General features: G+C 40.2%; 1 protein-coding gene across 2 annotated transcripts in view; it reads right to left on the reverse strand.

The window, feature by feature from the left end:
- Positions 1-7,076: 7,076 nt before the first annotated feature.
- The window catches only part of rcan3 (regulator of calcineurin 3), a 67,648-nt gene continuing 48,671 nt past the window's right edge, over positions 7,077-26,053 (reverse strand). The window contains exons 2-4 of one of the 2 annotated variants that reach the window (XM_033643542.2): positions 14,823-14,996; positions 13,519-13,690; positions 7,077-9,266 (exon numbers count right to left, since the gene is read on the reverse strand). In XM_033643542.2, coding sequence (XP_033499433.1) covers positions 9,112-9,266; positions 13,519-13,690; positions 14,823-14,996 — 501 coding nt within the window. In that variant the 3' untranslated portion in view covers positions 7,077-9,111. The remainder of the gene's footprint in view (positions 9,267-13,518; positions 13,691-14,822; positions 14,997-26,053) is intronic. The other variant, XM_033643541.2, reaches the window with a different exon arrangement.

The following is a 26,053-nucleotide window of genomic DNA, read 5'->3' on the forward strand; positions in this document are numbered from 1 at the left end:
CTGTTGCTTCACTTATTAGTGCTACTGTCTTCCTGTTCCTCATATTTCTTTGCTTGTATGTCTGTCTGGCAAAACTATTTTGTAATTGTTTTGCTTTGCATATTTACACTGCTAATATTGCTGCTCATATCTGTGCTCTGCATGTGTCTGTCTGTGTTTTACATTTAGCATAATGTTTTACATTAGAATTATGTTTTAAACTTTTTGGATTTTAGGCTTTTTTTTAAGTGGCAAACTTCACATCTGACCTGATGAAAACTAGCCTCCTGGCTAATTCTGGCATATTTACAGTAATTTTATTCATATACACTGTCCCTGAGAAATATACAGAATAGATAGCAATGTATGCTTTGACAATTTCCCACAAAAGACAGTATTAGCATTTTTATATGTCTGGATGGAAATCTTAATATCCTTTTAGTGAGTACATACAAGCTCTAGTCTTTGTAGCTTTTCAGTTTTCTCATTATGTCAAATTTTAATGTAAAAATAATGGGTTAATGATATTTTGAAAATACTTTAAGGGGCATGAGGTTTGGGTCGACCAGAAGTACTCAATTATTGCATATAGCTTGTGGAGTGATGACTAAAATTATAATTCTTACCCTTTGAGTATACAAGCTTCAAGAAAATTGCTTTCAAAAAGACTAGCTAGCATCTCTGTGAGGCCAAGTGCTAATGTTAGCATGCTAACAGCATGCTAATGCTTCATTATTAAAATGTATGTGCTAACCACATCCATGATGCTAACATGATAACAATGATAATGTTAACATGCTGACGCTGAGCAGGATGGAACTTAATGAGCGGGACAAACTGACTAACATCATTTAACACTGGGGAAAAAGTCATGAGTGAAAGGTTTTTGCTCACCACACTTTGCTTTATTCCTCAAAAATCACTTCCTGAAAATGGTCTCATTGGAATTGTAGTCTTTTTTGAAGGCAATAAGCTAACAGGGTTTATTCTGAGTGTTTCATAAAGGCTTACAGTTCTTGTAGGGTGAAGTCAGGTAATTTGGGACATGTTTGCCACAATATTCTGTGCAGTTTTTCAACTGTGCAACATTCTTCAGTGTACTAATCTATTCTCACCAACACCTCTTGAATGTATATTATTCAACATACAGTATAATGCACATCACTGTGCGTATTTCTTATGTTTATTCTTATTCTTGTTTTTATTCTATTCATGTATCTATTGCAGTGAACATTAAAGCATAATACATATTTTATATTTCTGAATGTAACATACCAGTTTATACAGTGTAAGGTAGCACAGTGCACATATTTGTGTATTTTTACACACTTACTGACTCAATGCAGTGAACATTTTTTTATTCTTAATATCTTAAGAACTAGTGTTAAACAGTGGGCATAATGCACCTTTTTTTGTTATTTTACTACTTTATATTTACATACTTCTGTTTCATACTCTTATTCTTGTTATGATTCTCTATTCTTTGTATTTTTCTGGTTCTGATTGTAGTAGATTATTAAGAAAACCACCTAAAACTCTGAAGGCTACTTGAAGTGTTACTTTTATGACTTCTTATAGTTCTCTGCTATATTTCTATAAAGAAAATATGCAAGTAAAATAGGGGCCTACTTTAAAAACTTTGGACAATCAAAAACATCAAGTACCCTGACCTCACTCAGATGACGTGTTCAGGTAAAAAAAAACATTTTTGTTGTTATGCCCTTATTGTTTTAGCTGCAGCACTCTTATTACCAGAAAGAGAAAGTCAACATGCCACATGGCTTTCCTTGCATGTTAGAGACCAGTGATTTTTTTTTAACTCTTGACACTGCACATACTGGTTGTCTAAGACCAATTAAAATGATTGTTTCTGGGGTGCCCACTGGCTCAGTGGGTAGTGCAGGCATCACATGTATAAAGTCAATGTCCTTGCTGCAGCGGCCATGTGTCCAATTCCAGCCCACGGCCCTTGGATGTATGTCATCCCCTCTCTCTCGCCCCCCTTTCACCCTTAATACTGTCCTGTCTTATAAAGGCAAAAGCCATAAAAATATTCTTTAAAAAACATTGTTTCATATAAAGGACATTTATAAAACAATGCAATTATATGTTTGGTGACTGGCTGCTAATATTTAAAGAGCCCAAGATGTAAAGCCTTATTTGTCCCATTATACCTGATGTCTCAAATTTCACTGTTCACCCTAATGTTAATAACATTGCACTGACAACATGGTAAAATCAAGCATACAGTATGTACCAAAAAAGGTCAGTAAGTATTTTTTAATGTGCATTATTCTGTGTTTAGGTGATGAAGAAGACTCCAATTTTTAATTTAAGCCATTTGTTATATTAATATTTGACACATCTTAAAGAAAATATGAGGAAGTAATCCATAGGGACAGAAAATGTTGCTGCATAACAGGAATGACTTATGAACTTACCAACTTTAATGCAGATCCATCTGAGTGTTTTCAGCCTGGCTCAAAGTCATCAAAGAGCTGGCAGACCAGCCAACGTTGTGGTGTCCTTCCAGCCATGCTGCTAAAACATGCCTAAAAATGTACCAAGAAATGTCATAATTTCCTAGAAACCGCAAACATTAAATTGCCATTGTAATCTGTTGATAATCTGTTTTAATTACCAACTGATTTTATTATCAGCACAGATAAGGAAAGTTGTTTTATGTGCACTTTTCCTGACTATAAAACAGCAGGCCTTACAGGGGGCAGCCAGTCTTTACTCTCTCCTCCTGAGGGAGATAAAAGTGTTTACGCTCACTGTACTTATCACTTCATTGCATTAGGGGACTTTGATTTAAAAGCTGAGGTAAATGTTTGAATCCAGTCAGAGTAAACCCATTACACTCCACTATGTGTACTTTTAAGGAACCACTTAACTAAAAACATTGTATATTCTCGTCAACTCATGACTAATGCATCACTTAAGATTCCTGCATGAGCAACTGAGACGTGCCCGCTGTGTAATCCTGGAGAGTACCTTTAAAGGAATCTGGAGGCACTGGCCCCATTAACACCCACAGGGGCCACGTTAACCTGATCTGTTCCCCTTAGGTGCACACGCATCTTCACGTTCAACAATGAGGGGCATTGTGAGGAGGAATTCCCCATGAAGAGAGGGCTTTTTGTGTCATGGAGAGGAAGATACAGGGCAGCAGAGTAAGCCTCGTCTCACAGCTGTTGTTCAGTCCTCTCTAACTGTAAAATGCTGACAGCCGTCCACTGTTTTCACCTTTAGACCATTAAGTATGTCAGCAATGACACAGCTAACCTTCTGCACTTGTTTTTTAGCATTGTGTACACTTCAGGAAGCACAAATCTTTCCACTAAAACAGTGAGCTTACATCAACAAAAAATATCTTTTCATCCCACCTGTAGTTGCAAAACATACTTTTTTGTCAAGCCATGGTTGACAGTTTGCTTCCTTCCTGGCTTTGTTGTTTCTACTCCCCTCATGTAATAATGAAGTGCGGTTTGTCAGGGGGAAATGGATGAGAGAAATCTATTGTTACTGGATTCATCAGCAGTCATTTGTCTTCATGGCTGTCACGGGGAAACTGCAGCTGTGAAATTCAATCGGCTGCTGAACTGCAGGTCACGGCTGCATTGCCACACCTTGCCTTTCGTGTTATAAATTTCATGTCCAGTGTTGTTTACTGTAAGAATCATTAACTCAACCTTGATGTCGGTGTCTTTACCATACAGACAAGGCCCTGAACCAAACAGAATATTAACTGTTGTTATGTCCTTGGGGGAAATATGAGGTGCAAAGTGCAAGTGACAGTAACTCTGTTGTACCATTCTAGCATGATTTTAAAACATGCAATAAAGGCTTTTCTGTGTATTTTATAGCCTTGTGTGAAGGATGGGTTGATACCGAACCAATTCACCTTCATTAATTGTGTAACATTTTGAAAACAGCAGAGAAGTGGAGAATTACAGAGGTAGTAGTTATATAATATATATACTATAACTAGTTATAGTAGTTATAGTAATAGTTTTATCTATTTACATCTGCATGGGCTGATTCATAGCCTAGCTTTGTGTCTCTAATGTATTATTTATCATCACATTTGAGTCATAGAGCCAAGCATTTGTCTTTCTGAAAGCTTTTTAAACAATAGCTATGTTAGCAGCTCTGTAAGGCTGCTTTGAGCTAAATGCTAATGTCAGCATGCTAATATGCTCACAGTGACAATGCTAGCATGCTGCTGTCAGGCAGGTATAATGTTTAACATGTCACCATCTCAATAAGGTTGACCAGTTACTTACAGCTCTGGTGATATTTCCACTTGTAAACTTGTCACATTTGAGTTATAGAGCCAAGCATCTGTCTTTCTGAGTGCTAGGAGTCTGCAGCTATGCTAGCAGCTCAGTGAGGCTGCTTTAAGCTAAATGCTAATCTGTTATAACACTATATGACACTATACCTGCTAACATGTTTAGCAGGTATAGTGTCTAACATGTCACCATCTCAGCCTAGCCTGTTAGCATGAATAGCATTAGGTAATTAGCGCTGTAACACTTTGGTGATATGTCCACTAGTAAACTTGTCACATTTGAGTTGTAGAACCATGTGTCTGTCTTCTAAATGCTATTTAAACAATGCTAACAGTCAATAGCCGTGCTGGCAGCTCCAAATGCTAACGTCAGCGTAATAACATGCTAACAACGATAATGCTAACACACCGACATTAGGCAGGTATGTATACCATGTTCACGATTTTAGCATGTTAGCGTGCATTAGCATTAGGCAGTTAGCACTAAACACAAACTAAATACATATTGCTAGGCTAAAAACCTAGAGGGTTAATCATTACACTTACAGTTGTGGTGATATTTCCACTTGTAATCTTGTCACATTTGAGTTGTAGAGCCAAGTATCTGTCTTTCTGAACGCTCTTTAAACAATGCTAACAGTCAACAGCTGTGCTGGCAGCTACAAATGCTAACACTAATGTGCTAACATGATAACAATGAAAATGCTAACATACTGACATTCGGCAGGTATGTTTGCCATGTCCACGATTTTAGTTTAGCATGTTAGCATGCATTAGCATTTGGTAATTAGCGCTAAGGACAAACTAGCATTAGCACTAGTACTAGTGCTAGTATAGCTATGCTATCATTACTCATGGCTATAGACCAAGGAAGTTGATTAGTAATACATAACACTCCATTTGAGTCTGGGTTAAAGAATATTAGGCTCAATAAATATGTCAGTTGCTTGGAAAAAAGGATCTTTTTTGTTTTGTTTCATAAGACAATATTAGATAGTGGAAAATAAAACCAATTTACTTGATAGATAGTAGAAAACTTAACTCCAGCTACGATCTTGGATTAGGAAATATAGCCACTACTTACTGACCTAATTTATTATCTTTTTTTTAAATAATGTAACAGAAATAATGTTTTATAATGCAAATGAAGAATCTTCTTAAAGTGCCTTTAAAACAGCCATAAAGGTCCAGTGTGTAGGACTTATGAGGATATACTGGCAGAAATGGAAAATAATATTCATAACTATGTTTTCATTAATGTATAATCAACTGAAACTAAGACTTATTGTGTTTTTGTTACCTTCGAATGAGGCGTTTAGATCTACATACGGAGCAGGTCCTCTTCTGCAAAGTCCACCATGTTGTTTCAACAGTAGTCCAGAATGGTAAACCAAACTTTGGCTCTAGATAGGTGTGTTGCCACCGTAGTTCTTTGGTTGCAATCTGCAGCCTCACCACTAGATGCCACTAAATCCTACATACTAGACCTTTAAGTGTCATTAACTTTATGAATTTCCTTTGAGGACCTTTATGAATTTACCTGTCAGAAAAACAGATGCTTAGCTCTGTGAACTGAATGTAGTGATAATGAATGAAATGCACAAACTAGTGCTAATGCTAAAAGTGAGTTGCTGGTATTTTCAGATGAATATAACTCATGCAATGTGAACGTGATTTGTAATAAATCTAACAAATGCCTGTACTGGAAATTTTGCTTGAGATTCTGTTTCTATACCGGCATCTGCATCCGAAGTTTGTAACCTCTAAGGTAAAGCAACCCCTAAAATAAACAACACTAAACATGGCTTTTAAGAATAAGTCTTTATGTATTTCTCTATGTGAAACAAATGGCTATTATACTACACAAATAGAAGCGGATACTGTAAGAGACAGAGACCATCTCTGAGAAATAAGTACAGAACATGAAAATACACATACCGGTATTATAGAACTGTAAATTATTGCTTGTTTTGCTACTTTGTTTTCTGGATTCCTACGATACAAGACACAATATTCATATTTCAACAGAAACAGTACAACAGTGACAAACGGTATTATTGACCTTTTTAGTAGACGTTCCCCAGAAATAAGAAACATTCAAACAGAGTCCATGTTGAACACAACACAATGACAGTTGGTTTTTGATCGAGCATCTTCAGGACTTATTGTTACACATTTTTGTATGCTTTTTTTTTTTTTTTTTTCCATTACAACATTGCCAAGAGAAGCCGTAACAAACTGCACACTGGGACTGGCCTCAGCAACAAAAGAAAAAAAACCCACTTGGCATATGTACATAAATATACAATTTCATTTCAACTGTGACCAAAATGCACCCGGTTTTAAACACCATGACCACAGAGAGTAAAAAAATCATCACGAGTGTCTTCCTCCTGCTCTGCTGCTTCCTCATTATCACAATGTACCTCAGCGGTTCCACCAATCTGCTGTCTGCTTAGATAACCGCGACAGCTTTACCATAGCGCCAATAAAACTGCACTCTGCCAACATTTCAAAGAACCGTTTAACTTCCTCAGCAAAGATGAATGTTTCTCGCAGACAAACATGTAAAACAAAGACATTGATTTTGCTCTGCGGTGTCATCCTGCCTCATTTAAAACCTACATCTGTACTGCATGTCTACACCTTTACAGTGGTACACTCCCATTGATCCAAAAAAGGCCTGAAATTCTCCAAGGTTCACACTAGCAAAAAGGAAGTGGAGTGTTTCACTCACTGCAATATGCTGGTGAAAAGGCTAACCAGGTGTTCAGCTTGAGATAAAAGAAAACAAAAAACACAAGAAAGAAACAGAGAAGAAATGCAATGTGCTTCCTACTTTGTCTCAAGAAGGACTATTTTATGTGACGGAAACAAACAAAACACTGATAAAGTGCTCACATGCAGACGGACTTTTCTTTTGCTTACTTATATTGTAATATAGCAAAAAAAGTTTTTAGATTCCATGCCACCAAATGACAAATAAGGTTTAGACTCACCGCTGACACCCAAAAGCCCTGTTAGGAACATTTGTTCATGTTGCTTTGAAAGCACTGAAATGCCGTTAAATGAGGAATTGGAACACTGATATGATTCGGGACTGTGGGGAGACTTAACCAAAAGGAAAAATATTTATGATTGTTAGTGATTGTTCATCTCCCCACTAAACTAGATACTGCAAAAATAAAATAATGCTGTGTTGGGAAAATATGATTTCTTTCAATTTAACAATATACATCAGTGTCTCTGAGTAAGAAAAATTACATAATCATGACAACATGGGGTGAGTTTATGCTTTGGTTGATATCTCATGAGGCTACCTAATTTTCCCTTTTCTCAGCGAAATGCTTTCGGGTAAACTACAAAATCTAAAAGACTATTTTTCCACAAATCTACCGCTCAGCTATTTACAGCAAGAAAGCAGCGCAGTATTCTGGTGCGCAGCAGGAGACGGTCGAAAGCCCCGCAACTGCTTCGAGATATCAAGAGATAACTCAGTGCAAAACAAGCAGTAGTAGGTTTCAGAAGAAAACCTGACACATAGAAAGTGGGTTTGATCAAACAACATAACCAAGACATTAAAGACATGAGTTACAACAAACAGAATCAGAAGAAAGAAAGAAAAAAAATCCACATCCCAAAAACCCCTTGAAGAGAATGAAGGGGATGAACTGTCTCTTATCCATCAAATCACAACAAAAGCGACAAATGCAAATTTGCCATCAAGTTGCAGACTGAGCTGTCAATCTTACAAAAGAAACAAAAGCATTCAGCTTTATCTTCCCCCCCTAAGACGTCACTTTATACTCTGCGCGGGGATATGCACTTGTGTCAAAAGCGTCACACTGTTTCCCTGTCATCACAAACAACAATTAAAAAAAAAAACACCTCAGCTCCTCATCTACAGAAGTAACTAAGCATGCAAAAAGTGTCGGGGTATCAAATACATAGTAAGAATACACATCTAGTAGTTTAGCAAAAAACAACACCTCTCCAAATAAAAAAAGACAAAAACGAGCGAAAGTAAATCATAAAAGTCAAACAGCCACCACAACTTTGTTAGTCACATATGACGCTTCGTGCTGTGTGTGATGTTAAATAGGTTCCTTTTTCTTGATATATCTTGTTAGTATTTGTGTTTCTGTACGTATTTTTTTTTTTTGTATTACAGTATATACATGCAGACAAGAGCGGGAACATCACACACTCAATCTTGATGCAAGCTGAAGCGACAAACCAGCAGATATGAAAATGGATGAAAAAGAAGAAAAAATAGACATGTATATATTTATATATATAATATGAAAACACAATTTATTGTAAAAAAAAAAAAAAGAAGAAGAAGAAGAAGAAGAAATGTCTTTGTTTAACCAAAGATTATTGAACACACGACACATGTGAGAGGGAGAGGTACAAGCTAACAAGCTAACTGACTAGCAAGCTACGGAGCAGGACTAGCAATGAGAGCTGAGTGTGTGTGATAAGTGACAGGTGCCTGCGTTGGGACAGGTATTTCCACCCCTCTTGCTGAAAACAAGGGGAAGGTTTGTGGGGTGGAGGCAAGCGTGCCCACCGCTCCCCACGCTGTCCGCAGAATGTGATGAGTGTGTGTGTGATTCTCATCCATCCCCTTCAAGCCGCCTCATTCCATCGCCACGCTCCCCACAAACACCGTCTTCGAGCAATGTTTGTTGGTTTGTTTTTGCTTGTAGTTGAACTGAAATGAGGGGCATCGACGCTCTCTGTGAGTGCAGAGACGAGAGAGAGAGGGCAGGTGTGTTTTGCGGGTTTAAGGGGCGGTCGGGGGCCGCACCGGTGCCGGGGGGGAGGCCTCTTTAGTTGAAGACTTTGGGGGGTCCGTCGGGACGTCTGGTCTGGACGATCTGCTGCTTTGGCCGCACCGCCTCGTCCTCCTCCGTCTCACTCTCGCACACGTGGACGACCACGCTGGGGGTGGACTCTGTCCCCGCGTGGAGCTCGTACTTTTCACCTGAGAGAGGAGGGGAAGGAGTTGCATGAAAAATACTACATTAAATACTCTTTAACAGGTCATGATGCAACGTGTCTTCATAAACATATTTTAGTGCACAGTTTGGCTGTAATGCAAGAATTTGTGAACAGGAAGTGGGCACCATACTGTTTCCTGTATTGTAAAGACAGAGGCTGAATATACTGAGATCAAACAGTAGAACTCAGGGTCAAAACGGACAAGCTCGCAGTACGTCACCCACCAGCAGGAGTGCTTATTGGTCCGGTGCAGTGCAGTGCATTTTGGTAGTTGTATGTTTTCTACCTTTTAGAGAAAAGCGAATGCCACAGCCCTTCTTCTCTGTTTTATCTGATCATGCAGCACCAATTTTACAATCATTTGAGTCTTACTACAGCATAAATGGCTCAGTTTTATGAAAAGACCTTTTTTTAAAAAAAAAAAAAAATACAGTTATGTGGTTCATTATTTATTTGTTGTTACTATTTTTCCACACTGAGGATATTTTTACAGCCCAAGATAATCTACTGTTTGTCTATTGCACTTAAGATCAGGTCAGCACGTTGCCTCAAGAGGACACAAAGAGACTTTTTCTTGGAATGGTCCTGCCATTTGTCCAGATGCCAAACTCAGCGGACTCAGATTGAAAACACACACTTGCTAGATTGTATCACAGTTGCCATGGAGATGAGATCAGACAGCTGGCAGACAGGAGGAAATTGGTCTTGTGGCTCTTTTTTTTCACCGTGGTGCCAAAAAGAGAGACGGACAGTGAATAGAGTCCTGCTGTTACCGCAGGGAGTTGACAGAGGGAGTCAGCGCGCCGTGCTGCAGCCCGGCGCTAATCTGATTTCAGATGCAAGGATGTGAGGCGCAGAACAAAGCCATTTCCTGATTCCTCATGTTGCTATGGTAACAGCAGGACGTGTCAAAAAGTGATCCTCTGGGATGGACAGTGTTTGTGTGTGCGTGTGTGTGTTTGTGGGTATGTGGGAAGTTTAATCATGTTTTTGTTCGACTGAATTCAGCCCTGGAAGTGATGTTTTCCACTTCATCAGCATGCTCACATACACAAGCATGGACAGACGCTGTGGACGTGACACACCTTTTTATGTGTGTAAGGTGACATTTTATAGAGTGGAGAAGCTGACTGGGGGCGAGGCTGTTGGGAGAAGAATGTAACAGTGCAGAGCTGTGCTGCCTACACATTTCACACACCTACTGAAACTGTGATAGGATGGGAACTTTGTGGTGACGTGAAACTGATACACACTGTGATCACAACATCAGTTTGCTGTGTCGTGTTTGTTCACAATTCAGATTTTTGAATTTCTGATTGTTGCCTTTTTCATAGGGATTGACTGTTTGCTTCATTCGGAGTTCAGTTGTGGTGAGTTTCTATGGTTACGATGATTATCTACCTCTCTGGATTGGACGTTTGAGAAAGGTCTCATTGCATTGAAATATGGTGTTCATGAGGATGAAGATTTTTCTACTGAGTTTAATTCAAAGTTGAAAAATGCTTCCATTAGCTCTACTGCGATTTTGGGTATGCAGTAGCTCAGCCCATAGTGACTTGTGTTTGAAACCGGAGGGTTGCCAGTTCAAGTCCCCATCTGGACCAAATATGGTAGTTGGAGAGGTGCTAATTCACCTCCTGGGCACTGCTAAGGTACCCTTGAGCAATGCAACAAACACCCAACTGCTCGGGGCGCCTGTCCATGGCAGCCCCCTCATTCTGACATCTCTCCATTTAATGTATGTACTGGTCCTGTGTGTGCATGTGTGTGTATTTCAGGCCTGTGTGTATGACAACAGAGTGAAAAAAATTGACTTTTTAACAATATTAATCAAGTAGTGTTGCACGGTATACCGGTACTAAAATAGTACCACGGTAGTAGAGTATTCCAAACGGTACTATACTGCATTTGGAAAATACCGGTACTTTGAAATTGATTCAATTCATTAATTTAGTTAATTTATTTTACTCAATTATGCACACAAACGCCTTTCTTGTTCCTATTGGAGCACAGATTGCACAAGTGGTGTGTATGACAACACCGTATCAACATCCACAGCTGGCACACGTGAAAAAAGACAAGAGAAAGTCTGCCTCGCAAAGGGAGACAACACGAGACAACACAAACTTGGTGGAACATTTGAGTTACCAAACCGTTACGTCCGTACCGAGGTACTTACCGAACCATGATTTTTTTGGTACCGTTACACCCCTACTATTTATTGTTCTAAAGGTTTGTATCCAAAAGGACTTTTCCTTAGGAAAAGTACCGAAGAGTATCGAAAAGTATCGAAATTCATATTGGTATTGGTACCGAAACAAAGATTTTGGTATCGTGACAACACTATAATCAAGTATATCTTCTTCTTCTTCATAAATGGAAAATAGGCACCGCCTGTCTTTTGACCTTGATGCAATGATGAAGGTGCAAAACCGAGCAGCAACCTCTGAGGCTGAAAAATGAAGCCAACACAAAGTGTGCCAAAAATTGCAGTTCCTTGAATGGCCACTTGAGGCTGTCTCCAGACGTGAGTCAATCCCCACAGACTAAAATGCCTAACATTACAGCAGAAATAAACATGTTTACAGCCTGGTACAAAAATGGTTTTGGTCTCTGTAGCTAATTTCCCCCTTTATTGCACACCTGTTAACATTTTATTAAGGCTTTAAGTCAGGGTTAGGTTTTATTTTGGAAACAAGTCCTGTTTCTCCTTTGGGGCCAGAAAAAGATTGGCTGCTGCTACATTTTTACCGGTTCTGGATGATGGCGATTTGTTGTACATGAATGCATCTGCACATTGTTTGCACATGTTAGATATTGCATATCTTTGGGCTGGTCGGCCATCTTTGACCTTTCGTAGGCTCAGTCACTGGTATTGTTCATTTTTAAAGCCATACTAGGTAAACTTTCACCGACATTTGTACTTTGATTGAACAGAGATTTGACAGTAGCTGTAGTCTGAGATCTCAAGACTTACTTTTGTTGTCTGTTCCTTGTGCATGGACTGAGCTGGGAAAGAAAGCTTTTATGTGCTCTGCTCCCCTCACTAGGAATAACCTTCAAAACGATTTGAAACTTCGTGAACTGGTCTCTCTGCCTGATTTAAAGCTAAAGTATAAGGATGAGTCGGTTGATTCTTGTCATCGTACGTAAGTGTCCAAATATTTCTACATGTTACTGTATATCTTGAATGTTTTTAATTGTGTTGTTGTTTGGCTGTAACTTTTACATAAGTCACACATATATTTAAAGGCCTAGCCGCTTGGGTGACCGGCTGTCTGTGAGGCGCCACTACAGTCTCTGAGCCAGATTCACACCTCGCTCCTCCACAGCTCCACCCTTTCGTCCAAACATGGTTGCTTCTAACTCCAAAAATTAAGACTGCATTGTACAAAATGCCGAACTTGAGGCTCCAAAACAGGAGTCCACAAACCAATAGATGATGTCATGGTAACTATGGCTATTATTTTATACAGTCTATGAGCAAATCCCTAAATCCCTGGCAACACTTTCCATACCAAAATCTAAAAAAGATCCCAGTTACATGATAAAGTAACTAACGTAACATCTTCAAGCACTTTGAAGTAACTTGCACACAAACACACAGACACACAGATATTCGCATTGATGCATATTTCCTTAGAAATATTAGAATGCAGCAACTGAAGGTGAAGCGTCTTTGACATTGACGGATAATGGCCAGCACTGTGGTTTTCATTTATGTGCTTCAAGCTGATATATTTTTTTATATTGCTGCCTGACCGAGACCATGTGCACAGCAACACTTGAGCAGGAAATTCAACGTTAACAGCCATTTCACATAGAAATATCGATTCTAAAATGCCATTCAATTCATAATGAGATTACACGAACACATAATGGCGGTCTTACATACAAATGCATCTGTGATCAGGTAAATTAGACCTAATGCTGTTTCACAGACATTACCAAAAAGCCTGCAGGAACAGTCAAGAATAAAACACGGATGATTCAATAATGTCCACCCCAATTCCTTTTGTCAAATTGCTTCCTAGACAAATAACCTTTCTGTAACATCCTGCTGAGGAGCGTGAAATTATTTCCTGTTTTTACCTGGGTGACTCAATTTAGATTTTTTTTTATACCTTCATCATCATCACACACCATTTCCTGCATGTTTCATCTGTGCATGTCTGTGTGTATTTAATGTATAAGCATTCTGAAATGCTTCATGAACTTAGTTACTGAGTACTGACCAGGGCCCAGCTTGGCTACTGCACACAGCAGGTCGTAGTTGATGACGGGTGTGGCGTCTTCGCTCTGGCTCCAGCCCACAGGTGGCGAGGCAGGGGGCGAGATCAGGAACTGTTTGACGGGCTGGGGAGGGGCCAGGTACGACTTGTCGATGTCCTCATCACCATTCTGGACCTATCAGAGAGGAGATGACAATAGATGAAGGCTGTAGCGCTTTCAATAGGAGCTCAAAGTCATATGAAGTGGGTGAAGCTCCTTTGGGAAGAATCCTAAAGTGACAGTAGACAAAGTGACGATTCACAAAGAGGATTCAAATTGGGATAGTTGTCGAAGTTTCTGATACTTAACAGCAAGAAAAACACATCAGTTTTGCAGTCACGGCTTCAGTCTTTTAGTCTCAAATTGCAGGCTCCTTCCCATGAGGGTATTTTGGCGTTTTGATAACAGCCAACTGCCATAATTACAATACCTACATGTGGCATCTGTCTGAGCGTTAAAATCCTTAATCCTCTTACATCAAAGTACTGAGGGGTGCAGCAGGGGTCATAACCAGTGATATTTTTGTGATAAAATGGGCATCAATTATAAGTTGATTCATGGTTTCCCAGGAAGAAGGAATTTGGTGTTGTGAAGGCCAAGTGATGTCGTGGCATAAATAATTTTTAAAGACATCTAGCTTACATATAACAGTTGTTTTAACACAGCTTTGGGGACTACATTTCAGTGGGTTTGGGTCTGGACTTTCTACACATTGAAATACAGACATTTAAATGCTTAAATGTAATGAGCTACATGTCTAAACTTTAAAGCTTATTCCAAAACCTCCAAACATGACTTTATTATTGTAGCTATGATATATTCTCTTCTTATTTTGTGTTTGTACAAGACACAAACTTCACTTTGTTTTTCAGCCCCTGTCTCCCCTAAAGGCAACAGACAGACATGCACAGATACACAGTTATGACGGAGGAGAAATCAGCAATTCATGTGTTCAATCATATGACTGATGAGGTTTGACAGGAAGGTTGGTGGGTTGAGGAAGCAGTCAGGTGTGGCTCAGAGAAGACACACACACACTCAAATACACACACACACACACACACACACACACACACACACATATATGAATGAAAAGGAGAGGAAGTGACTTGACAGAGTTTTTGTCTCTGTTGTGTTTGTGCATGCTGCAGTGAATCATGCATTAAAGCATAACTTCCCATGTAAATAAGCACCGCTCTTCCTTAGATGATGTCTATGTCCCAGGCCCCCTGCCTGCCCTTTCCCAGACCCCTTAACTGTAACTCACTTGGGCAAAGTAGAGTTTGAGCTTCTTGCCGTTGAACTCGGTCTCGTGCAGCTCGATGCGAGCGCGGGCAGCGGCCTCTGGGGTGCTGAAGTTGATCCGGACTCTCCGGAAGCTTTTGAACATCTGGAAAGACGTCTGCTCATCGTAGATCCTGAACAATGCCTCGAACCTTTCCTGTGGAGACAAAGACAGAAAGAATTTGGTAAGAGATGGATTTAAAGACATGTATGTTAAATGCTTGAGCAGGTTGATGTTTAGTGTCTTGCCATGTATGTTGAAGATACTGTAGGACAGGCATACTGAACTTCTTTTGCCCAGAGGCAGACCCCTATTGAACGGTCCTCCCTTGACACTTTTTTTTTTTTTTTTTTTTTTGGATAAACTCTATTTTGATGTTTTTTCATGCACCATGGCACCTTATTTATATTTAAAGTGTAAAAAAAAAAAAAAAAAAAAAAACTTGTATGAGTAAGTGTATTTTCATTGTGAATTAGAAAGCAGTTGGGGGGCCACCTGGCACACTACCGGTATCACTGCTAGAGGAGAAAATTCACCTTATCTGGTAATTAATCTGGATAAAAAACATGAATAATAATGTGAAAGGGATTCAATAGTAAGCAGGTATGGTAACAAATAGGGCTGCAACTAACAGTTACATCCATTATTGAGCAATCTGTGTTTTAATTTTTCCAATTAATTCTTTATTCCCTCACAGAAAACATTGAAAAATGTGTGATGCAATGCCCCAGTGCCTGAAGTGACATCTTCAGATCCCTTGCTTTGTCTGACAGTCTCTAAAGATACTCAATTTAAGCATTTATAGAACAGAGAAAAGAAAGAAATTCCCAGATTTGAGAAGCTGGTACTAGCGAATACCTTAAACAATCGCTTGGTTGTCAAAATTGTTGTTGATCGCCTAAATGATTAACTGACTAATTGTTTCAGCTCTAACAACACAGAGGAGTTGTTGCTTTCCGGTTAAAATGTCGTCTGGAGCAGCTCAGTCAATAACATGTTCTAGTTTTCTTGCTTTATTAAGAATATTTTGTGTTTATATCCAACACAAACAATGGCATCTCTGCACAATTTTTATATTTCTGGTGAAACATTAGACAAATTAGAAAGAGCTCAAATGTGGGGTTTAATTAAAGATGTACTTCAATACTAATGAGATGGTTTATTCATAAAACTGGGCTGTAGAAAGACACAAATACTTGGGGAAAAAGACCAGAGAAAATGGAGAAAAAGGGGCTGTGGCATTTGCTTTTGCTCAAGAGGTAGGAAACCTACAACTACCAGAATGTGCTGCACCACACTGGACCAGTAAAAGGTCCCACTGGTAGGTGACATAGTATGAGCTTGGCTGTTTTTCCACAGGTAACAATATGGCAGCTGACTGGTAAGAGAAAATCTTAAATTACAGTTAAACATTAAGCTAAAATATGGCTCTGAAAACATTTTAGGTGAGAAATAGGTAATTTTATCAGCACTGCTTAGTTTCACTGTTTGATCTATACAACACAGGAAACCGTATGGCACCCACTTCCTGTCCACAAATTCTCATATTACAGCCAAACAGTGCACTAAAACTGTTTCTTGAGACAATTTAGATGAGAATTAGGCAATACAGAAACAGAATCTTGGTTTATATTTGATCAGCACTGCCTAGTTTTACAGTTTGATCAGAGTTCTGGGTCTTTCTCTCGATCTGCGTCTATACTCTTTGTGTCCTGTGGTGGCAGGCACACGAAAATGCAGACATACTATGTGCAGTTTGAGCAACAGCCCCAAGGACCAGTGAAAAACAAGTCATCTAGCGGATTTAAATGAAAAGATGAGCAGGGAGATGTGGGTGCTGGCAAGATGGAGATAAGTTTACCACAGTTCATTTACACATACCGCCCACATTGTTATGATACAAAGCTGGTTGAAAATTGGCAACGTATCCCTTTAAGTTATTCAGTGATAAATCTGTCTGAGTGTCAGACGTGACTTTAACTGCTCTGCACCCATTTCATTTTCTATCGAGTTAATGTGGAAATTAGATTTCCAACATCCCGTAATTTTCCAGCAATCTTCTCTGATGCTGTCTGTCTCACAGTCCTCTCCCTCACTCTCCCTTCTTCCTCATGCACCACACTTTGTCTTTATCTATACCCACATGATATATTCCCACATCTCCTGTGTTTTATTATTCGATCCTCTCCATGGGCACCAAATTGGCCTCCTCAGGTGTGAACTCAATCAAGCAGCTCAGTAGGAGGGCGAAAGGAAAAGGAAAAAGGCCGCCGGGAGAGCTGGTTTCTCAGTAATCAGTAGCGCTGTTCTTTGTCTCCTGGTCGACGGATGACTATGACGTTTCCTATCAAAAAATTAAGATGGATAATGGACTGAACGGTCTCATCACTTTGCACTAAAAGTTTGTGCAAAGACAAATTAACACATACCAAGCAAATAATCACTTGCCTTTCATGTGCCCAATGTCCTGAGAGCCACGTGTGCAGTCAGTAGCATCAGTACCAACTGGTAAGTGTAGCCCCTTTCAAATCAGTCCATGATTGTGTTTTTGCATGCCGGTGCTTGTCTCAATATAGTCTCAGTGGGAAACACAGGACTGAAAAACTCTCACAACACTCCCCTCATTCGGCTGACACAGCACCTCTCACCAGGATGGAAAGGGTGCGTGTTAGCTAGAGGAACACAGGCAGCATGTCGACTGTGAGATCTGCCTCTGCACATTAGTGACAGCTTAGTGATGCCCGACACCAGGTATCTGTAAACTCAGCACGCTAAAATGAGCGCTCCCTTCTGTATGTGTGTCCTGTTAGTGTTAGTCCTGTGTCCTTCAGATGAATCCATAAAAATCTCTTATATCTAAATCTTATATTGTTTGACATTTTGACTCCAAAAATCTGATTATATCTGATAACAATTACTAGGATCTGATGAAACTACAGTAAAACACACAGCAAAGATGTGGGTGTCCTTATCACATGAAGCAAAGTGAAAGTCATGCTGTACTCTAATTTCCATATTCATCACAAAAATGCTGGAGGGAAGCTGCGCACCGCTACGGGGCTGCAACTAACGATGATTATTTTCAGGATTACATAATCTGTCACTCTTTCTAGTTAATTCAATTAATTGTTTGGTCTTTAAAACATCTGGAAACAGTTAAACATGTCCATCAAAATCCGTCCAACTCATCTCTGAGTTGCTGTTATTTTAATAAGATATTAATTTTTACTGGAATGTGAGACAAGTACTTTTATTTGAGAAGCTTTAACCATCAAATATTTACTTGGACTTTGACTTTGGCTTCAGGACCGAAAATAAAGTCAGCACTAAATGTAAAAATAATCATTAAAAGCTGCAATGTGAGAATGTATATTAACATAATACACATTACCTAATGACATTCATCACTTTGTAACACCTAAAAATACATGCATTTTTAAAAAATTAAGCTGAGTGTCTTCACTGAATTTCATTACAGCCAAGTACTTCTTAGCAAATGTCAGTATGCTCCGAAATACAGGGTGTATCTCTGCGGAGAAATTACATCATCACCCTGTCTGACACATGCAGAGTTGTTAATGACTGAGCAAGCTGTGAACCACAGTTATGCTGCAGTGTGGTGTACACTGTGGCAAGACAATTTGAATTTCAACAATAAGCAGATGAACGCTTTTTACTCATAATCCTCCCTCCTTTCCCTCCTTGTTTTATTTCCACCTCTTCTCCCCATGTAAGTGCATCTGGTCTTCCCTTTGCTAAACGCCTCGGGGTGGCTGGCTAAACTTCAGAGCTGACTTCACCTCCGGGCTCCGTGATACCATTTTTAGTCAGGTTTCTAGTTGGCCATACAAGGTGCATTCTGAAGAAGCAAGTAAAAGAGGTCAGGACAGGAATGTGTGAGTATCTTGACTCCTTTTATGCGTTTTAAAGAGAATTACCGGCTAACTCGGCAATTAGACTGCTACAATCCCCAAAAAGCCAGAGGAGAGGGAAGAGTGTGACTCACCACGATACGGGGACAGCCGAGTGTTAAATGTGCTCATTTAAAATTGATCCTCTCACCCCCACAAACGACATCGTCCGCTGCTAAATAGTAGTTAACCAAATAGCTTCCTCACTTTAATTGGGTATAAACAGCAGAGGGAACAACAAGTCAACATGTTGAATTAAAGAGGTTAAAGGGTCGGCCTCTGCAAATAAACACATTTCTGTTTTAATCAGTCTATTGTGAGACACTCAACTCCTTCTTATGTGTCTCTTTTGATCAGGTTTCCAATTGTTCTGAGCCTTTGTCAATGTCTGACACACGCTGTAGCAAAAGCATTTATAAATGGATTTCAAGTGGGCACAGCAAATTGTTAGTGACTTGATTTTTGTATTCCGTAAAATGGACAATTTTGCTGTTTAAATTTGCAGTAATTAATTTTTTGGCCACTTGGGGGCAGCACAGCAGGCTCCATTATCGTGTTAAAAGGTCAATGTGGCTCATGTGTTAGCAAACAGTGGCTTATTTAAACGTCTAACAGTTACCTCACAATATCAGTATTAATTTGAAGTCATATTTTTTTGCCCCTGATGAAAGTCAGTCCAATTTGTAGTTCTGTTTTGCTCTCCATCAAGTCCTGACAAAAATATCTGGCTCTTAAGCTGCTAAATGCTCCACTAGCTGCGAACTTTGTCCATCTGTTAGCTCTGGAAAATTAGCATACAAGGGCTGGATACTGTTCACAATTGAAGTGATATGAACCTGGAGGTTGGTACTGGTGCCCAACGGTACCGTTATTCGGTATATGATATTTGAACAAGCTGCAGGGGTAATGTAGTAGACTAAAATACAATTCTGTTCCTCTGCTCTTTTCTAATCACACATAAAGATAACCTTCTTTCTCTGTCTGTCTGCTGGTGTGTGTATGTGTGTGTGTGTCTGCTTGTCTAGCAGTGATACTAGGCTATTACTAAAATAATATATAAGAGAAAATAAACCACACTATCCTCCAAAACTATCACAACAGATCGGCACTGCAGCAATAGTTTTGTCTCACTGGGAAGCCACGAAGCAGAGTGGCCGATGGAGCAGAGCGGTTGATGGGGTGGCAGATGGAGTGGCCGATGGAGCTACATGGCCACCTTCCCTGCATCATGGCGCTTCCACCTCCTGTCTACAGTTGAACCAATTTCGCAGGGCTATGTTGCCGGCCTTGAAGCTCTGTGATTGTCTTTGAGGCTTCAGGGTGCTTTGTTGCACTTCTACCTCTTGTCTAAATCTGGCGTCTAACCTAAATGCGCTAACAGGTACCGGCACCAATGGATTCAACATGAATCATTACTCGGTAGTACTGATGTAATTTGGTCGGTACGCTTAAAAGTACCTAGTTTGGTACCCAACCCTATAGCTTACAGGCGGTTTATTGGAGCATAATCACTGAAAACAGTGTCTAGAACAGACACTGGTGAGAACGGTGCGCGTGGACCAAAACAGCAACGTTAATGGCTGTAAAACCAAAACAATTAGCTTGAGAAATTCCTATAGGGCTCCATAGATTTGAGCAGTTTGTCACCTTCCATACAACACAAAGTATTTGTTCCATTACTAATATAAAAACATTGATTAGTGCAGCTTTAAAAAGTCTGTGTCTCTGCATGGGAGCATGGACGTTTCGTAGTACGATATTGGCCAAACGCTTTTTTGCCTTCTGAAATATAAAAACAAGATTTCTCAAAAAAGCACAGGCTCATATAACAGCACCACAATCTAACTCTCACTATGACCAGCTATTGTTTTGTTTGCAAACTCTTCTGATTCGGGTTTAGTTGTAACAAGCTTCAGAATGACAACAAAGCACTTGTTTGGCCTGTCTGCAGAGCCCACTTAAGCCCTTATTCAAACCGTGAATTTTCCATGAGCCTCAGCCAGCTACTATGACTCACATGCCATCAAACTCCATGTCTGATAACCGAAAAGGTAGTCTTTCTCATGCATGCACACATAAACACACACACACACACACGCTGTGGGTACCTCCTTAACCTAAATTGATGTTTTGACATGAGGAGACATGTGGGAAAGCTCCGAGATCATGTTCCATAATAGCATGTTTGTTTTTAAACCCCGCATACTGACTGCTGATACACCCTCGGCCGATCGGAGTGTAACAAGTGAGTGTGCTCATCACAAATTTATGTGGTCTCTATGAACGGACATCCTGAGGGAATGAGAGGAGGAAGAGGAGGGGGAACGAGGAAGAGGAGAGGGGTGTTGAGTTACACTGGGTTGAAAAGTGGCCTGCTCATCTGCCAATGCAATGTTCCCTGTGGTGACCCACTCCCTTTGTCCTCTTTGTGCAAGCATGTGTGTGTGTGTGAGACTGAGACGTGACTAAGCATGTGTGTGATGTGCACAATGTGTTCAGGATTCTTCACAGTGTTTCCATAATTAGTTAGATGGTATTTCTGTCCGCATACACACACACAGGGCATGTGTGGTTAAGTAATGTGACAGGTACCATTAGTACCTAAGCACAACTGAAGGGCGTCTGTCCCTTTGTCAGCAGAGATAGACTGGTTTTAACACTCACACACACACACAGCTTGATCTAACACCTGCTACTACTGTATTTGCAGTGACTGAGAGCTGTAGGACAACAGGTGAGCGAGGAGCAGAGAACAGCATGTTCCTGTATTTCATTCTCAACAAGGCGGATAACAACATCTACTGAAGAAGCTGGAGGAAAATATGATTTATCTCACATACAGTAGCTAGGTAACAGAAAACAAGAGAGAGCTGGGTGTACTCGGAGAAAAAAAATAAGGACAAAAACAAACCTAACATCACCCTCATGGTTCTTTCTCACATTAAAGTCTGCGTTTTACTCGCAGCTTTTGTTTATCTAACAGGAGATATCTGTTGTGTTTAGGGTGGAGACAGTTGAGAGGAGAAGGGGGCGTGAAGTCACAGCTCTCAAATAGCCGACTTGATTGAAACGGCAAGGGCTGTCGTTACTGCTGACCGCATGTTTCCCCCATGTCGCCTTTACATAACACCCAGGGTGCACCTCAGCAGGCTAAATTCTTCCTTTCCTGTCCTGGATTGTCTCTTTATCTCAGCCCCCAGGCTCGGAGACTGCTTCACTAAATTTGCGACAGGCAAGCTGCCATAGGTGTAGAGTTTGAATTTTGCCCCCCCTCAATATCTAGAACATGTGAATTTGTCACAATAAAAACATTAAAGTAGGAAGGGGCTTCATGCAAGAAAGGCACAAATTTCTGCATAAACTTAATGAGAATGCAGGAAATTAAGTGTTTAACGCTCATTATGTATCAAACAAAATCTAAACGCTTCCAAGCTGCAACATGCAACATGACGTCTTTTCCTCTAACACTTATTTTGACACATATCAAAACACCTCAACCTCACCAACCTTGTAGCACTCGCAAACGTATCTGGAATTCGAGAGCTACAACCATTTTGTTAAAGAGGCCCTGGGAAGATACTGACTGGATTTATACTTCTGCGTCGAATCGACGCCGTACCTACAGTGTGAACTCTGTAACCTATGCCGTAGCCTGATGTGCACCTCCCCAGACATTTATCTACATGTCGCGGCTGTCTATTTTTGTAAGCTGAAAATCATTTCCCTTAGTGGAAAGAGGTAAAGTTAGAGGTTAAGTTTTTAAGAAAATGACGAAAGGAACAATCGTCTTGTTGCATTAGTAGAGAAATATACTTTATCAACAGTAGCTGCTCCAGTCGTTGATTACGATTGGCTGAGCTGTGTTCAAAGCCATTGTAAAATACTCTATTAACACAGCTGTGACACATTACAACAACATTACTGCGCCAGTTGGTAACCTATCGTCAAATTGGACACAGCGGCCAAGAGGGCAACCGCCAACTGAAGCCTGAATCATCTATCATCTACCAGTATGAGAACGGTCAGGGCAGACATTTTGACTTGTCATAGTAGGAAAAGCACAGGTGTATTTAATAACATCAATTATGGCTGCATTCCACTTATGGGAGGCTTTGACATTGTGCATGCTGGCTAACTGGAATAGCTTACTGGGGAGCTACTTGGAACTGAGCCATCGTTAATGTTGTCAGTTTCACCTGTGCTCTTCCTACTATGACTAGTCAAAATGTCTCCTGTGAAAATGAATGCACAATAGAACCCATAAAAATGCCGGCGAAAGAAATAAAGAGGGCTTTTAGACATTTATGTTTGAGGAGCCATGGAATGCACTGTGTCCTGTTGCCTCGCTGGAGAAATACCTGTCGTTGCTGCCGCCCAATCCACTGTCCTTTTATCTCCATCCAAAGCAGACAAACTACACCCACAATCTAAAGTTTAAAATGTGACTTAAGCTAGCTTGCATGTTTTTATTTATAAACCTAACTTTTCTTTAGCTATGTTGGCAATAGCAAGCAATATCATTTTAGCTATAGTGTAGCTTGTAGCAAGTAACTGGGCTAAACTGTAAAAAAAATATCGCAGGCAAAGGACAATAACTGAAGTAAAGTACGGGTAATAGTTGGCAACACCCTTTAGCTGCTCTAAAATCATTGTAAACCACAACCTTTAATGGCTTAGCTCTTAATTAGGCTTTAAGTTTCTGCAGATTTTCATCAAAAAGCACAGATATTTTCCTTTAAAGCAGCAGTTTTTATCTGGATATTATTTCCCCGTACACCCAAAAAGCTAACAAGCTTCCTGTTGCAAGAGTACAACTGTCTACCACCACAGTTTACAGTAAAGAAAATCCTCTTGATGGCTCATGAAATGCTTCTGGTGGCAGAAAGTGTTGGGAGATTTGGGAGAAAATGCAAATGAGCTGCTGCCAATGTGCCACAGTTCTCCTACAGCGCTTGCAAACTGTGTTTTTAAGAGTAATTTTTTAAACCAATTTTGTATTATTTAGTATGAGCCATGACTACACTGTTTATGCATGAAAGGGAAGTTAAATAAATAAACTTCAGAGTGCCAACATTCCCTTAAAAGACTGTTGTGGCCACATGTCCTGATGGAAAAATGAAAGATGGAGATCAAGAAAAAACATGCGACGGACAAAAAGGGTCCAACAAAGAGACAGAAGGCAGCCTAGCACAATAAAAAATCCACTGTGAAGAGATGTAAAGGATGTTAAGCTTGCTAGTGAAGTGCAGCTACTCCGGCGAAGGCTGCAGGGCCATCCTTCAGCTGATTGCCTCTTGGGTAATGAGGCAGTTATGTTCCTGATGGTAATGGAAAGGCTGTCATCGTGGTGGCAACAGGACATGACTGCGGGTATGACTCACTTTCAGCAGCACAGCAAGGCAGCAAATGCAGAACCAGCCAGTGGTCCTGACACACAATCGTCTGAACAAAAAAGATCAGTCGGCTTAGGGATGAGGCGCAGGTTTATCGGGCGATGTCGACAGGGTTTCATCTGGGGCAAAAAGCAGCTGTGATTGACAGGACAGTGCAGATGTGAACAGGGCACAGGAGATGAGATAAAGCAGAGGAATGAAGAAGTATTTACAGAGTATCTACTTTACACCGCTTCCTGGTAATGAATCAGTCAGGTGGCTGAATTGGGTGTAACCCTATTGTGACTTAAGTGTTTTCCCATCTTATGTAAAGGAAGGATTACGTTTCGTCAAAGCAAAGGGATCGCTTACAATTAGCAGAGCTTCAGGCCCATCCTGTTCTGTTTGCACGGTAAACACAATGATGGATATACACGCACGCAATCCAACCTCAGTTGCACCGAAAACGTCCACACAAATACCAGATCATGGATGTATTCTCAGCAAATTGTGCTCAAACTGTGACGTTACGCACAAGCTTCAGCATGCTGTCGGCTCTCATTGTTGTCGTTGTCATCTCATTGTGCAGTTTACGGAGTTAAATAAAGCTCACATATTCAGCTGTTTGTTCTCTGTCACTGGTGAGAGTGAACAAGTCACATCAGCTGAAACACACCAACATGTCCGATCGTTCCTTTGATTGGTCATGTGGCTAAAAATACACCAAACGCACACACAAAAAAGTGAGAAAAAATATCACTTATTTTTTAGGGATGTGTTTAAAATAACAATTTGGTCGATAACATGGCTGATATAGATGTTTTTGTTGTTGATTATTTTGCTATATTCTCCATTTTGAGCCAGGGAAAAAATTTCATTATACACAAAACTTAACTGTTTTAAAGCCATTTAACTTTTCATCACATGACCTTTAAATAAATTTAGTTATACAAATTTAGAAAATGACCTTAAATATGAGGGTACATAACAGCTTTAAAAGCCTTTTCCCAATATTTCCCATAATTCCCTCTAATATCTGTTTTGTATTGCTGTGAAAACATCAATAAATTTCTCTGTATTTATATAAGTTTCATGCCAAAAACAGAATTTTACGAGACAACTTTCGAACACATCATGATACAATTATAATTTTTACTCATTTTTACTCAATACAGCTAGCATTTGCATTGTTGCCTCACAGCAAGACGGTTATTGGTTCGAAGGATTTGATACCCAGGGTGGAGGAGCCCTTCTGTGTGGAGTTTGCATGTTCTCCCTGTGTCAGTGTGGGTTTTCTCTGGGTACTCCAGCTTCCTCCCACATGCAGGTTAACTGGTGACTCTAAATTGTCCGTAAGTGTGAATGTGAGTGTGAATGGTTGTCTGTCTCTATGTGTCAGCCCTGTGATAGTCTGGTGACCTGTCCAGGGTGTACCCCGCCTCTCACCCAATGTCAGCTGGGATAGGCTCCAGCTCCCCGTGACCCCTACCAGGATAAGTGGTTATGGAAAATGAATGAATGAATGAGTGCTTGAACACCTCATATTATCCCACGCAGCTTTTGTTAGCAGTTAGTTCTGGCCACTGTCTGCTAGCTGCTAACGTTAACTAGCTCTCCTCCTGCAGATGTCAACATGGATTTGTTGCTAACAATGTAGCATTATGGGGGGAAAATCGGGTGCTTCCTCTCATGTGTCAATGTGTCTTTTGGGAAGATCTCCGTTCATCTCAGGCACCATTAGTCACGGAGCTCTCCTTTTTCGGCTGCCCAAAATTGATGTTACAACAGAAAAACATCGGCCACTGCCACTGGTCAATGCAGTCTTGTTGCTGATAGGCCGATGGCAGTCAGTAAGGTGAGCATCGACTGATACAGGTATTCTGCCAATAAATCGGTGCATCCCTATCAATACTGAATTCAAAATAAAACA

The sequence above is a fragment of the Epinephelus lanceolatus genome, chromosome 15 (genome assembly GCF_041903045.1).
Source record: "Epinephelus lanceolatus isolate andai-2023 chromosome 15, ASM4190304v1, whole genome shotgun sequence".
NCBI lineage: Eukaryota > Metazoa > Chordata > Actinopteri > Perciformes > Serranidae > Epinephelus > Epinephelus lanceolatus.